The sequence below is a fragment of the Electrophorus electricus genome, chromosome 12 (genome assembly GCF_041902795.1).
Source record: "Electrophorus electricus isolate QZ-2024a chromosome 12, ASM4190279v1, whole genome shotgun sequence".
NCBI lineage: Eukaryota > Metazoa > Chordata > Actinopteri > Gymnotiformes > Gymnotidae > Electrophorus > Electrophorus electricus.
In genome coordinates this window covers 15190456-15204398 of record NC_137508.1, presented here as the reverse complement: position 1 = coordinate 15204398, position 13943 = coordinate 15190456, and the positions used below count along the sequence as shown (strand labels likewise).

At 38.3% G+C, this 13943-nt stretch overlaps 2 protein-coding genes across 2 annotated transcripts; one reads left to right on the top strand and one right to left on the bottom strand.

The window, feature by feature from the left end:
- Positions 1 to 1844: 1844 nt before the first annotated feature.
- Positions 1845 to 6043, bottom strand: klhl31 (kelch-like family member 31). Its single transcript, XM_027027839.3, has 3 exons — positions 5932 to 6043; positions 3836 to 5038; positions 1845 to 3739 (listed from the first exon to the last, which is right to left on the bottom strand). The coding sequence occupies exons 2-3, from the start codon at positions 5008 to 5010 to the stop codon at positions 3007 to 3009; spliced, it is 1908 nt and encodes a 635-aa protein (XP_026883640.2). The 5' UTR covers positions 5011 to 5038; positions 5932 to 6043; the 3' UTR covers positions 1845 to 3006.
- A 413-nt stretch (positions 6044 to 6456) lies between these two features.
- On the top strand, positions 6457 to 13683 carry eloal (elongin A, like). Its single transcript, XM_081724775.1, has 11 exons — positions 6457 to 6579; positions 7623 to 7679; positions 7964 to 8076; positions 8227 to 8950; positions 9035 to 9137; positions 9364 to 9522; positions 9608 to 9705; positions 10180 to 10360; positions 12092 to 12212; positions 12777 to 12883; positions 13244 to 13683. Exons 1-11 carry the CDS (start codon positions 6508 to 6510, stop codon positions 13303 to 13305), a joined length of 1797 nt encoding a protein of 598 aa, XP_081580901.1. The 5' UTR covers positions 6457 to 6507; the 3' UTR covers positions 13306 to 13683.
- Positions 13684 to 13943: the final 260 nt, after the last annotated feature.

Below are 13943 nucleotides of genomic sequence, written 5' to 3'. Positions count from 1 at the left end.
GACGTTTCTGAGAATTATACTACCCCAACTGAGTATCTACAACCACGACTTCAGAACTAGCTACCATTGTTACTACTATGGTGACTGTTGTAGGCCAGAGGAAGATGGCCCCCCCATTGAGTCTTTGTTCTTCTAAAGGTTTTTCCTTGCCACTGTCACCCTTGGTTTGCTCACTGGGGGCCTGGACTCGGATATTTGTAAAGCTGCTTTGTGAAAACATCATTTGTAAAATGAGCTATATAAATTTGATTTCATTTTACTTTGCGAAGGTATACATAAAAACATAACAACTTTATTTATTATTTAAGTTTATTTTTGATGGCATTGTCACAGCTACAGTTGACAAAAACAAAAACACATGTAGCTAAGTTATCCTGCATGTGTGCTAAACACGTGTGTGTCTACTTTCCCAACCTAGGCCAGTACAACGCAACGGGATTTTCCTAATAGAAGGATCAATGCTAATTGTCCCTGACAAAAAGAGGGACATGTGGCTATCTAGCTAACTAAACTATTTAAAAAAAAAAATACTTAGCTCTAGAATTGTGAAAAACAAACAAACAAAAAAAATCCAAAATGTGTGTGGAAACTAACAAAGTTGTGAAATATTAAGTAGTGAAGTTAACTCCTTGGGTTATGATTGCAGAAACACTGTTACATTAATAATTTTATTTATTTACTTTAGTAAATTAAAATGTTTACTGGTTACGTTGAATCAAATCCTGAGATTTTTCATCATCTTGTGCTGATGACTGCAAACAGCTATTAAGCTAGCTGATGATACTTGAACATATTTACTTTTTGGCACTTTATGCTAACACATTTTGGAAGAAATCTGTGAAGTTCATGGTCCCCTTTTTGCTTTCTCTCTCTACATTCTTTTGTTTATGCTATCTTGCTCTTTTACTGCCTTCACCTGTTCTTTGTCCCCTTTTCCATCTTTCTGTTCTTCTTCTCCTCTCACTCCTGTTTCTTGCTTATTTACTGAGACCTCTCACTTCTGTCATGAGAAAAAGTACATTTTTGTGTGTAATAATTTGCATCTCAATTTAATAATAGCATAACATATATATGATAATAATTATTAATAATTATTTTGAGACATTACATGGGAATTATGAGATTTAGTTTTTGTCTAATCAGCTCATGCTAGCTATGCAACAGAATCTTGCAAAATGAAGATTTACTGGTTATATTTCTCATTTTATAAACTTGGGTTATGTAGTTAGCATTGCACCCTTTTGCTTACCTTCAGTAACTTAGGTACCCAATGCCTTTGTTGTAGACGTCTAATATGTTTTTGGTAGGTTTAGCTGTTATATGTAGATAGTCTTAAAGGCAATGTGTTAACATGTCCTTGTGTTCTGCATAGCAGCTGTAGTGAGTTTGTGCAGTGCTAAGGTTAGTGTCATGTAGTTCTGCTCAACAATACAGGTTAAAACATAAAGCATTATGGCTTTTGTATTGACTTTTGACCCCTATTATTACAATGTGGCATGGAAACAATTTACTATGTTTCATTAATTTTGGTGTAATGATGGTGGGAATCAAACTTAGAAAACAAAATGAATATATTTCCGAGGCTTTTGGAGGGCCCTCATTCAGGGAAGGTCCTAATTAGTCTGGTCTATCATAACACATGATCCAATGCTTCTGGGTGTACATACCTACAATGTAGGTTTTTTATACTAAAGTGACTGTTGAATGGCATAACATGCTGGAGATTTTGTATTTCTGATATATGAAACTTTTATTTGTGTGGCCGCTGAAGGCAAGTTGACTTGTCTGGTATCAAGTCTGGTATTTGCAACATAATTCAAGACTACAAAAAACAGACCACAGCAGGAATTTATAGGAACCTTTAATAAATATGTAGAGCTTGGACAACATGTATGGTAAATCAGAATAAAAACAAATGTTTCTCTTCTAAAATCTGTCACATTTTTAAAAAAATATAACACATTATGTGTGCATTGTCACATTACTCAGTTTCTAAGAACATTTAAAGTCATGAGCTGTCAGGAACTTATTGGAATTTATTATCCAACTAACCAAAACAGACCAGGCACAAAGCTTTGGTTCCAGTATCTATTCAGTCAGTTTACAAAACATACCATCCTTGTGGAACCTTTCATGTCCTCACACTTCTATCATGGCTCTTCTAACATTTTCTGTCTTTGAAGGTGGTTTTGTCAACCTTATGCTGAAGTGTCCTCAGGAGCCATCTTCTACACTTCTGATAGAGTGTTGAATGAGAAAATAGATCAAACTGTTTCTAAAACACGTAATCCTGATTGGTAAATCTAGGCAAGTAGAAATATTCCATTTTCTCTCACAGTGCACTTCATGTTTTATGGAATAATATGGTGAGCATATTTTTCATGAATTGCATGATATTTCCATACTTCTGAGTAAATGCCAATCTTTGTTCTGGAAGTTATTTTGTGACTTTAAAAAGACCAGATTCAACATGTTTGAGTATGCACCCAGCCTCTGCTATGTGTTACTGAGAAGCGCTGATGAAACAATTTGATAAAAATTGGCCCCACTTGAAAGCATAATGATTTATGTTTTTGATTTGACATTTAGAAATGGTCTTCCACTGGAACAACCTCGCCCCCAACCGACCACTTCACAACCTCTAAACAATGTTTTAACTTCTCAATTCATTACTTCTCAATTAAGCACATTAAAAGTACATTCCCCCCCCAAATTTAAAAGTATTATATTTAATAACAAATTGTTCACAACATTGGTGATATTAATTATTAAGCTGATATGACTTTAACACATACATGCCTTCTCTCTTGTGAAGGCTGATTAAATCTGACATTACAACATTTAAACCTCTGTGATAATTATTAAATTTGATGGTAACAATTCTGGGCTTACGTGGTTGGCATCAGTGTTTGTCACAGCTGAGAGGAAAGTTAGAGGTTTGTGATTTGTTATCTAATTCAGCATTTTCAATTTAAATACTTTTTCCAACTCCCTTATAAATATTACCTATATGCTGACTGGAGCAGATGATGCTGAACTGGCCCTTGACTCTCGTGTTTTGCGGGTGGGGATGGTGATGACACAGCATGAGATGCCAACTGTTGCTTCAGGCAGCTCATCATCCTCAGTCCATTCATTAAGGTCAGGGTTATACACTTGAGTGCATTTCTTGTACTTCTTCTCCACCTCATTCCAGCCACCCAAGACATAAATCTTGTTATTTAGTGTGGCAGCCCCTGCTGTACTCACTCCAGTGTGCAAGGGGGAGACATAGCTCCACTGACCAGAATGAGGGTTGAAACATTCCACAGTAAGGACATCCACTCTTTCCCCCCGACCACCGAGCTGACTGCCACCAAGAACATAAGCCCGATCACCAACAGTGGTAGAACAGTGCCAGCCTCTTGGCGTGCTCAGACTGTTTTTATCTTGCCAGCTATCTGTCGATGGGTCGTAAGAACACACAGCTCTGGAATAGGCATTGTTGATATAACCACCGGTTACCAAAATTTTACCATCAATGACTGTGCTAGCATGGCAGCATCTTGGAACTTCCATGGGGGCCTTCATCTGCCATTGGTTGGAGGATGGAACATAGCACTCTACAGAGGCCTGGCAGCCATCTGAGTTACGTCCTCCAATGGCAAACAGCAGGCCGTTAAAGGTGTTCAGGCTGAAATGTGTACGCTTTTGAATCATGCAACTGAGATGGATCCATGTGTTGAATCTGGGGTCATACCTGTATGAAAAAAAAATGAATTTGATCAAACACATTAGGGTAAAGTTTTACAAAACAAATATGAAAACCAGAGAAGAGCAAAAAATAAATAATTACCTGCAGAAATTGCTCACAGCATGTTTAGCTTGGTTCCTGGCATCATTCTGGTCTTCACCACCAGCCACATAGAGGAAGCCATCCAAGACAGCTACACACTGGTTGAAGCTCTTTGCAGGCATTTCAGTCAGCCTGTTCCAAATGTTGTCTTCATCTCTGTAGAGAATATCCCGGCTGAGGGACTTTTCAGTCAAAGCTGGTCGTCCACCCACGGTAAGCAACACTCTTTGGCCACCACGGACTTTGGTTCTTCTGGACTGCAGGATGTTCTGTTGGTATGGCAGCAGATGGTAATTCATGGCATCCACCAATAAACGGTGACATTCTGCATCTTGCATCATCCTGGGAACACTCTGCACATGGCTGACCAGGTCCTGGGCTGAGATGGTGCCAAAGCGAATGTGCGTCAGCAGGTCAGGGGCATATTTCAGTCTCTTATCATCAAAGTCCAACCACTTGATGGCAATCTGGAAGGCAGTGAGCTCAGAGGGTAGCTGCAGAGAGTCATCTGTTAGGAAGTCACTAATCTGCTCATAGGTGAGCTTCAGGAACTGTTCCATCTCTGAGAACTCAATGAAGTTCTCACGCATGAACTTCTGAGCTGCGTCCTTCGTTTCTTTAAGGTTGTACGTGTCAGCAATGTTGACTACATACATACAATTTTCCACACTGATCTCTCGCATTAGGAAGTCACTGCACATCTTGACCAGGGTGTTGATCTGTAAAAGCATGGCTGCTGAAATTGTGCTGCCAATGGTGTAGAGTGACAAGGTCAGCTTTCCGGAGTAAGCATATGTGATAGCTGTTGCCAGGCCAACTGGGGAGACATCGCTGAGGTCAATTTTTTGAAGGCCTGGGTCTTTTTTGAGAATATTGTGGATGTATTCACTGCAGGAGGCCATTACAACTTTGTGGACGTCGAAAGACTTGGTCTTGGTTGCTATTGTCAGATCACACAGGAAACTATCTTGTCTCATGTTACTAAGGCCTTCCAGGAGGTTAGGGGCATAGCCTGGGTCAGTGACCTCCGTAGAGATACAACTAAAGCCATTGCCACCTTCCAGAAGAGTGTTTAACCCATTGATTTTATTGATTGGACTGTCTTCCACCATGATTGTCATCTCATTTATATCTGCTTTATTCTTCTTAGCAGTCTTGTTCTTTTTGGGTGCCATGACTGTAGCAGTTGGTCACAGCCAAGACCTATAATGAATGAATAAACATATTAGGAGATGATCCTTACAGAACAGAGTTTGATGATGTGATATTTCTTAGCAATCAGTGCCATTACAATTGGGATCAAACCATTACACTTTATTAAAAAAAGTCAAGATCTCACTAAATATTTTAAAGTGCATAGCAATCTTTATAGATCCTGCTATTTTATGGAGAAATATAAAAATATACAATGCATCCATTAGATTTTGAAACCATGTCAACTATAGTAGGCTACAGGTCAAACAATTTAATATCAATAGATGAAAAAAGCAAGTCTATCCTGTAATATGTATCCTATTACTGATTATTCTGTATGTGCGTAAAGAGCAGAATTTACTCCTAAGAGCTATTATAACATAAAACCATGTCAACATTCCTGTCTGTGCATCTGTCACAGTTTATCACAACCACATCCAGGAATAGCAACGCTGAACTGCTCTGGCCCAAAGTCCTTTTATAGTCTTTTTGTCAAGGCCTACAGCCGTGTGTATACTTGCAGTGTTTTAGTATATCATTTTTGTTATATGCAGTTTTATGATGTGTTTATATCAAAACATAAAACCCACACAGGTGCCTAACATATTCTGATTTTGACATCCTTAAAATATCTCCTGGATAGGTGTTAATTATCTTAAAAACACTGTCATATGATCCTAGATGATAATACTCTAAGAAAAAAAGTAAAGTAGGCCTGCAGTTAATAGTGGTAGATCTGTCGTCTGTGTCCATGATTCGTATGATTCAAAAAAATGTTTTTAATGTTGCCAGTTAGTGTCTGTCCGTTAGGCTATTTCTAGGCATATATTTGAAATGATTTATATTTACATTTACACCATTTAATCGTATAAACAACAGTAAAAAGGTTAATACTGGCCTACCTATGCCGAGATGAAGTAGGTGCTGGCGCGGGACAGACTTGCACCTCCAAGGTGGTGTGCAGGAGAGAGAGAGAGACGCTCTACGAGTGGTTCGAAAAGACTGCCAATTAACTCCTCCTCTGTCCCTATGCGAAGTGAAAGATTGATTGCGCAATACGGCCGGGCGCAGGACACCACCTTCCGTTTTGATAAAACCGATCTTGTAATTTAATTATATTCAGAAAATAAAAGAAGACATATATAAATGCAGTGGAGTAGTTATTCCATTTTGTAGGCCCACTTTTAGAATTTTAATAATCAATATGAAGTTGTGTTTTAAGGAACGGGTAAATAAGAATATTCTACTTATCACATAAAACAGACGAGTTATGATTTTAATGGACAAATTATTTGTATACTACAGGGTCTCTACAGAGCGTAGCCTATAGAAAAGTTTAATGTATATTTATTGGCCTTTGAGTCTTCGTCTTTATGATGGTCGGGCAACACTGTCAACGTCTCCGCCCATATAAAGATGACGGCTGAACGTACATCGTTTTCACATGAGCAGGTACATCACGCACGTGAGCGCCCGTCATGGCCTCGGCAGACGTGGAAAAAGTGTTACAGTTGAAACTTCAGCTTAAAGAGAGCAGAGAAGGACGGACGGTATTGTTTTCTTTAACTGTAACACAAAAGCTAAACCATTTATGCTCATGGTGCTACTAAAGTATTTTGCATAAAACGTTTGGCGTAGTTATTAGGGTGGGATTTGATCAGCTCACAGCCATGTTCATGTCACCTCAGTGAACTAGCACTGAGGAATTCCTTAGCGTTTCTCGTGTTTGAAGATAAATCAGGCTGTATGTAGTAACAAACAGACATGAGTTATTAAGGTCGTTACTAGACTCTCATATTCACTCTACCTGAATAGGCCTACAGCCCCAGACGTGTTCTGGAAAGATAATTATAGATTTGGTGCTTTAAACTTCGTATTGATCATAGAATAGTATTTGTAGCGTGTGATGATGCATAGCCTCTCTTCGTGTACATTCTAGTAGGTGCTACGTTTGGGTGTGCAGCCTGAGGGTGCCTGCCTTTTGCTAGTGGGGACATGATGAAGGGGGTTGGGGTTTGAGTGGTTCCAGGCTAAAAATACTACAGCAGTTGCCTGTCCTGTTGACTGACTGTCAATGTGAGGAAAAGAATTAGGAAGCTGTGAGATGACTCACTTATAAGATCTGCTTAATTACAATGATGTATTGTGCAGTTTAATTTTATTTTTGTATTTGAAATATTGAATGTTTACTAAAATGGTACATGTGACTCCTTCCACGTGTGTGGTGGCAGGTCTTTTACAACCTGTGGCTGTTGTGGCATTTCCCAATTATAGAACTTTGCAAATGGAGCAGCTGCATATTAGGCTTTTCCATACATAGGGTCTACTTATCCAGCTGGTTTAGCATATCTGGTTTTCCAGTGTAGCAATGCAATGGATCTGGCTGGATATTTTCCTTAAATGGAGTGTGTTGGTTCCATGTGTATCGAGGAAATGAAAGGTATAGACTTTATTCCAGCAGTCACTGCTAGATGAAATAACTAAAGAAGCCAGTAGATGAATGGTAATCTGCTGACAGCAAACACTTGTGCTCTTCATTGTATATTTTGATACATATGCATAGTGGGGGAAAAAAAATGTTTTTCCACTTCAGCTGCTGAAAACCTTGAAGAAGCTTCAAGAACTGGACATAACGCTTGATATTCTTGCTGTAAGAGACAATCCCCTTTTTATATTCCCCCAAGGAGGAAACCTTTATTTTAGTTTTTTTTCCTTCATAAATTAAGCCATTATACATTGTGTGTATGTATGTATGTATGTATGTATGTATGTATGTATGTATGTATGTATGTATGTATGTATGTATGTATGTATGTATGTATGTATGTATGTATGTATGTATGTGTGTGTGTGTGTGTGTGTGTGTGTGTGTGTGTATATATATATATATATATATATATATATATATATATATATATATATATATATATATAGGAAACTGGAATTGGTAAAGTAGTGAACTCCTTTCGAAAACATGATGATGCTGGGGAAATGGCCAAAATGTTAGTTCATCGGTGGAAAAAACTGGTTCCAAAGGAGCCTTCAAGGTACTGCCTCTCCAAATAATAATCACTTTTTAAGAATACATTAAGTATATTATTATTTGAAATATACTTACAATACCTCTATTTTTTTTCATATTTACAGTGCTTTTCAGTTTACCATTTGAATCATTTTCCTCTGTGTTATTGTTATAGTTCGAATGTTGTGCAGCTTCAGTCTCCCTCTATGAAGGAAGAGGTTCAACAAACGGGCAAAGAAGAAAACAGTGAGGCTTCAGGGAGTACGAAAACGTCTGAAGCGAAGCACAAGAATGAAAACATTGGCCTTGAATGTAAACCGTCGAAAAACATTGATAGTAAAAGTAAATTCAAGCAGACAGTGATTAAATCAAAAGATTGCACAGACGGCGAAAAGAAAGATTGCACAAAGAAAGACTCTGATGTTGGCCATAAGCCACAGACACCTAAAAAATCTTCAAAAGAGATGTTAGCCAGTGGCTACCATAAAGAGAAAAAAGATTGTGAGCAAAAAAATATTGCAAAGGATTCTGACGTAATGAATACTCAGCTACCCAAGAACTCCAATAAGCAAAAAAATAGTCATTTGAAGGAAGATGATTTGTGTGAGCGACAGCGTGAAAAGAAAAGAGATGCCTTAAAAAAAAGGGACCACGAGGAGAAGAAAAGGACAGAAAAGGTATTGGAAGTTGGCAGGGACCCAGAGATTGAGGAGTTTGAAATGCCCTCCATGTCCTTTGAGGCATACTTAAACTATGATCGTGAGGCCCCTAAACGAAAGAAGAGGGCATGTGATAGAAACCTAAAGCATCTTAAGACTAACCAAAAAGAGGATGGCAAAGTACGTGAAGTCTCCAATACGACGCCAAGCGATTCAGCAATGGAATCATCGATTACTTTGGTAGTTACTGGCACCACTTGTTCATGATTCATAGACTGTGATTATTTTGAGGTTTTGATTTGAAATTATATGAACTCTTCAAAGGGTTCAAAGGGATCAGTGTTGGACTTGCTCAAGGTTCCATTGCCTGTAATTTCTCCTGAAAGTGAGGATCTTTCTCAGTATCAGTATTTAACAGAAAAGAAAGGTGAGTCATTTGATTACTTTCATGTTAACATATACTGTATATCAAAAATTTATAATTTCATCTCATTTAAGTAGTATCATTTTTATTAGTGCCTTTGACAGTGGCATAATTTTGTCCAGGACAGGCCTTGATCTGTGACATGATTTTGTGCCTGTCTGTGTTTGCAAAAAAAATATATAATTTTTTTTTTTTACAATATTTAAGCCTTGAACTTTGGGGTTTGTAGTTCAGAAGGCCACAGATACCTATGAAGAAGCTGCAGTGTTTACCGGTCAGCGGCTTAATAAGAAGATGCAGGTGTACTCTGGAAGCAAGGCTGCGTATCTTCCCACTATGATGACCCTATACCAGCAATGCATCCGAACCCTGCAGAACAATATTGACTGTGAGTGAGCCGGACATGTGGGGTTAGCCCTTACCCCTTGAGCTCTGATGACTTTTAAGGGGTTTATTGCCTTATCCCTGTTTAGCACTCTACGAAATTGGAGGGGTTCCATTTGAACTCTTGGAGCCAGTGCTGGAGCGTTGCAGGCCGGAGCAGCTGTTACGGATTGAAGACTGCAATCCTGTAAGGGATTATAATGGATAGTCATACCAATTAATTCTAATGTGACCAACAATGAAAGATGGCAATTGCAGTTTGCAAAATTAGGATTAATTCATGTGGTGTTTTCTCTCTGAACAATGCATCTGTTTGAACAATCTCTCCAAGTCTTACCTGTAACATGCACATGTCTATTAGGATTTTCACACATGAGTTCAGGGTCATGTAGGTTTTAGCGACTAATATAGTTTTGATAATGGGGACAGGAGCTTTTTAATTACCTTAAAGGTGCCTTCTGTGAATTACAAAGGTTGGAACATGGACAGAGAGACACCTGCTGAGTTTCTCTTGAGTCCTCAAACAATCAAAGCTAGTTGTACTTGAGTTTTTTATTTTTATTTTTTTATTTTTTATTTTTTTTTTTACCCCTACTTCTGGTGTTTCCATTGACAAGGTGGTGTTTGGCACTATATGTTGCTTTATATGTTGGCCCCACAGGTGTACATAGGCGTAACTGACCACCTGTGGGAGAGGCACTGTCGCCGGGACTTCCGGAATGCTCAGCTGGAGGAGTATGAGGCTTGGAGGGAGATGTACCTCCGCCTGTCTGAGGAGCGAGAGCACAAGCTCCAGCAGCTCACCAGAAGCATTGTGTCTGCTCATTCTGGGAAGCCAAAAGGTAAAGACCAAAGGATTAGGGCATGAAAAGGCTCTCCTGCTCCAAAACCTCAGCCCTCATTTGTAGATGATTTGGCTTTTTCCTAATGAGTTCACACAACTGAAACTTGTGCAGTTGCTGTGACCAAGAAGTTGTTAAATTGGATAATATTGGGAATACTGTTGTGGTAGGAAAATTTGCCATTTCAACATGCTTGTCATTTACGGGTTAATCCAACACATTTGATGTATTAATAGATAAATGCTGTTTCATGTGTCGAACTGGAAGACCTTGTTTGATCAGAAACGCACCGTCTTAAGTTCACCTTTTAGTGCTTTCACAGTAGCAGGAACAGTGGTGTAGTGGTGAGATGACTTGGATAGCCCCATTTTTTTTTTTTCCTCTATGAATAGTCTAAAGTGAAATTAATCACAATCAGTTCATCAGCAAAATCCTAATAGGGGAATATGGTATTGGTCTTGAATTTGAGGAACCTGCTTTGTACTCACATTCTTGCCTCAGCCAGAAGGTGTAGTATATGGCATACTCAATCGCCTGTCATTCACCCGAGTCCCCTCTACAAAAACTTCACCCCAAATGGCCTTTTGATTATGGCCTCAGTAGTAATAGTACCTCAAATAGGCATTACTTTGCAGCTCCTACTTTTAAAACATGATTTTGCTGATTTTTCTAAATTTTACAAACACGCTCTTATCCCACCAGGTTGTGATTGCTGGGTACCACGTAGGGTTGGGCTGATGTCATTGTCCATCAGTGATGGCTGACTGATATTGCGGTCTTGAACTGGCATTGTGTTGTCATACACCGCCCAACCCCAGCCAAAGATCAGCTTGAGCCATAGAACTGATGAATATGGTTTTTCAAACATTGTTGAAAACCCATATCAGCCATTTCCTTTTTTTTGGTGTAATGTTTTTAGTTAATTTTTTTTGTGCAACCTTTTACATTAAAATGCTAAAATGTGCATTTAAAAATATTTGCAATAATGCTTTATATTATTGTTTTTATTTTGTAAAATGTATATCTCTGGTACTGAAAACACTTAATGGCAGTGGAGCTTATATTTTTCCACGTGAGCATACATTTATATTTAAATATTGCCTAATAAAAAGAAGAGAAACTTTAGTGACTGCTTTATTTTAAACACAGGGCATCACAGTCGTACCAGATTTAAGATATTTTTACAAAAAAGACAAATGGGCTTTTTGTTGCAAGGACTCAATTAATTAATAATAATAAATGAATTGTACTATTCAAATGTAACTATTTGAATAGTCATTGAGAAGGTGTAAAAGAAAATATATAAAAACCTAAAAGTATTTTAAGACTTCCAATGTAGACCATTGTGATGTAGACATTATATTCTACCAGGTAGGTAGACATTGCCCAACCCTAGAGTCAAGTTATTCCCTTAACTTTAAATTGCTGATTAAGTTTAAAGTGCATGCTGACCCTTTTTTGTTTTTTGACCTTCACACTTTTATAACTATTACTACACAATAGTAGAACTGGCATGATGGTAATTTAATAGGAGTAAACAGAATAGAGATTTGGCCTACTGGACTCAGGTAGTCTTAAGGAATATCCACAGATATGTTCGCTAATCAAAAGCTCATAATTGCAGCTTCCTTTAAAAGCCTAACTTCTTCGGTGTAATAGTCTGTATGTCAGATATCGTCCTTAGCTACTGCCAGCCCTCACAGCTGTGCTTTTCTTTTGCTTCCTCTTCAGGAAGACAGGTGAAGATGGCATTTATACATTCAGCTGCCAAGCCACCTAGAAATGTGCGTATGCAGCAAGAACTTCATGGCACTGCCAGCCCTGGCTTCCCTCACCCTGCAGACAAGGCCAGGTCAGTTGTGATCAGATCTGTTTGGATTGGGCTTCATCATCTATTCAGTGCCATCCTGTGGAGTCAAACATTCTCATAATGACCTGCTTTGTGTAGTGTGATGACATGTTTCTAGAAGTTGGGCAAAATGACTAATTGATCTTCAAATAACCAATTATGTTTGAAGGACTTTCAAAGTTCTATCTACGCTGTTTAGAAGCATAAGTATAACCTTGAATAAGTGTTGTGGGTTTTTGTTTTTTTGGGGGTGGGGGGAGGGGGTGTTGGAATGCCTGTACTCACTGGTTCATTTGGGTTCGTGAATAGGTTTTTGGGTACAGTCAAAGTGCCTAGAAAAGGTCGGATCAGCATGGCTTAAATGCTTTTCATGTGCCATTGATGTATGAGCAAGCATAGAAAGACAAACATTCATATAGAATAGTAGTGGGAACTGGAGTGTGTAAGCATCTCTGCTCAGAGGTCAGTCACATGTTTGGCTTTATGGCTTTACCTTGGTCCTGTGTTTGGTCTATACGCCGACTGTATTTAGTCTGTGTTGATTCCCCATACTGTGTTTTTTCTCAGTGGGAAGAGTCAAGAGGGTAGAGGGAGACCCTGCTTCAGTGAGCCCTCCAAGCCTCCCAGCACAAGTTCTGGGAACAACCAGTCCCAAGACCCACGAAAGATCAAAAGTGAGAGATCCTGTCCTTGTTTTAACTCAGGCTAGTTGGTATACTGTTCCTACAATAAGAGCATTACTTTGTTTACCATAGCACAGCCAGTTGGCCTTCAAGAAAGTGTATAATGATGTGCTAAGTGTGTTCTTACAGAAATCAGCCATATTTACGGAGGAAAAAACTGCAGTCTGGTTGATGTGCCTTCAGTCTCATCATAATTCTGTTTGGTAGCAGGAAGTGGATACTGACTGTAATCAGAGCAGTGCTTTGATGAAGTTGTTAGCTTTGCCTTTATAGAATATATAGAAGGTTGTTATTCCATGAGAAAGGTGGTGTTTGAGTTTAGACTCATTTTAGAATGTTTTCTGTTTGTAGGAGTGGCTCCAATGATGGCAAAGTCTTTGAAGGCTTTTAAGAAGCAACTTGGACGTAGATGAGTGTGGAAGGTGACTGACTATAGAATACATACCAATCCTTATAGACCCATGTAAACCAAGTTACCTCTTTTTTCTGATGCTGTAGAGGTTAGGGATAAGTTCCTACTAATTTTGAGTGTTTGTTTTTTTTTTCTATATGGAAATAAAAGTATGCACTTTCAAATGATATGACTACCTATTGTGCTGTGATTAAATGCACTGGTAAAATAAAATAAATGTTATGATTTAGCTTTGATTTCTTATTGGGGTATTGACATGATTGTATAACGTTTTGTCTCCATCTAGTGGTTATAATGGTAAATACCTGCTGTAGTCCTTATTCCATGGACCCTTGGATTAAATATTAGGACCACCTTTAAAAATGTGATCCGGTTGTCATATTTGATGACTTGTTTTCTTAGTACGTGTACTTTTGGAGGAGTGTAGACCTTTTGAAAAGTTCTTAAAGGATTCCACAAATAGGCAAAGCCAATGTGGAAGCCAATTATACAACTGGAGAGATTTCTTTTTTTTTTCTTTTTTTTTTTGGGATTGTCAGAACTCCCTCTTTTTTAAAATGAATGATTCTTTGACCTTTTTTTCAAAATGGAAAAATTATTTGAATGGAAGATTGTGTTCTAAACTATAACCAAAATAAA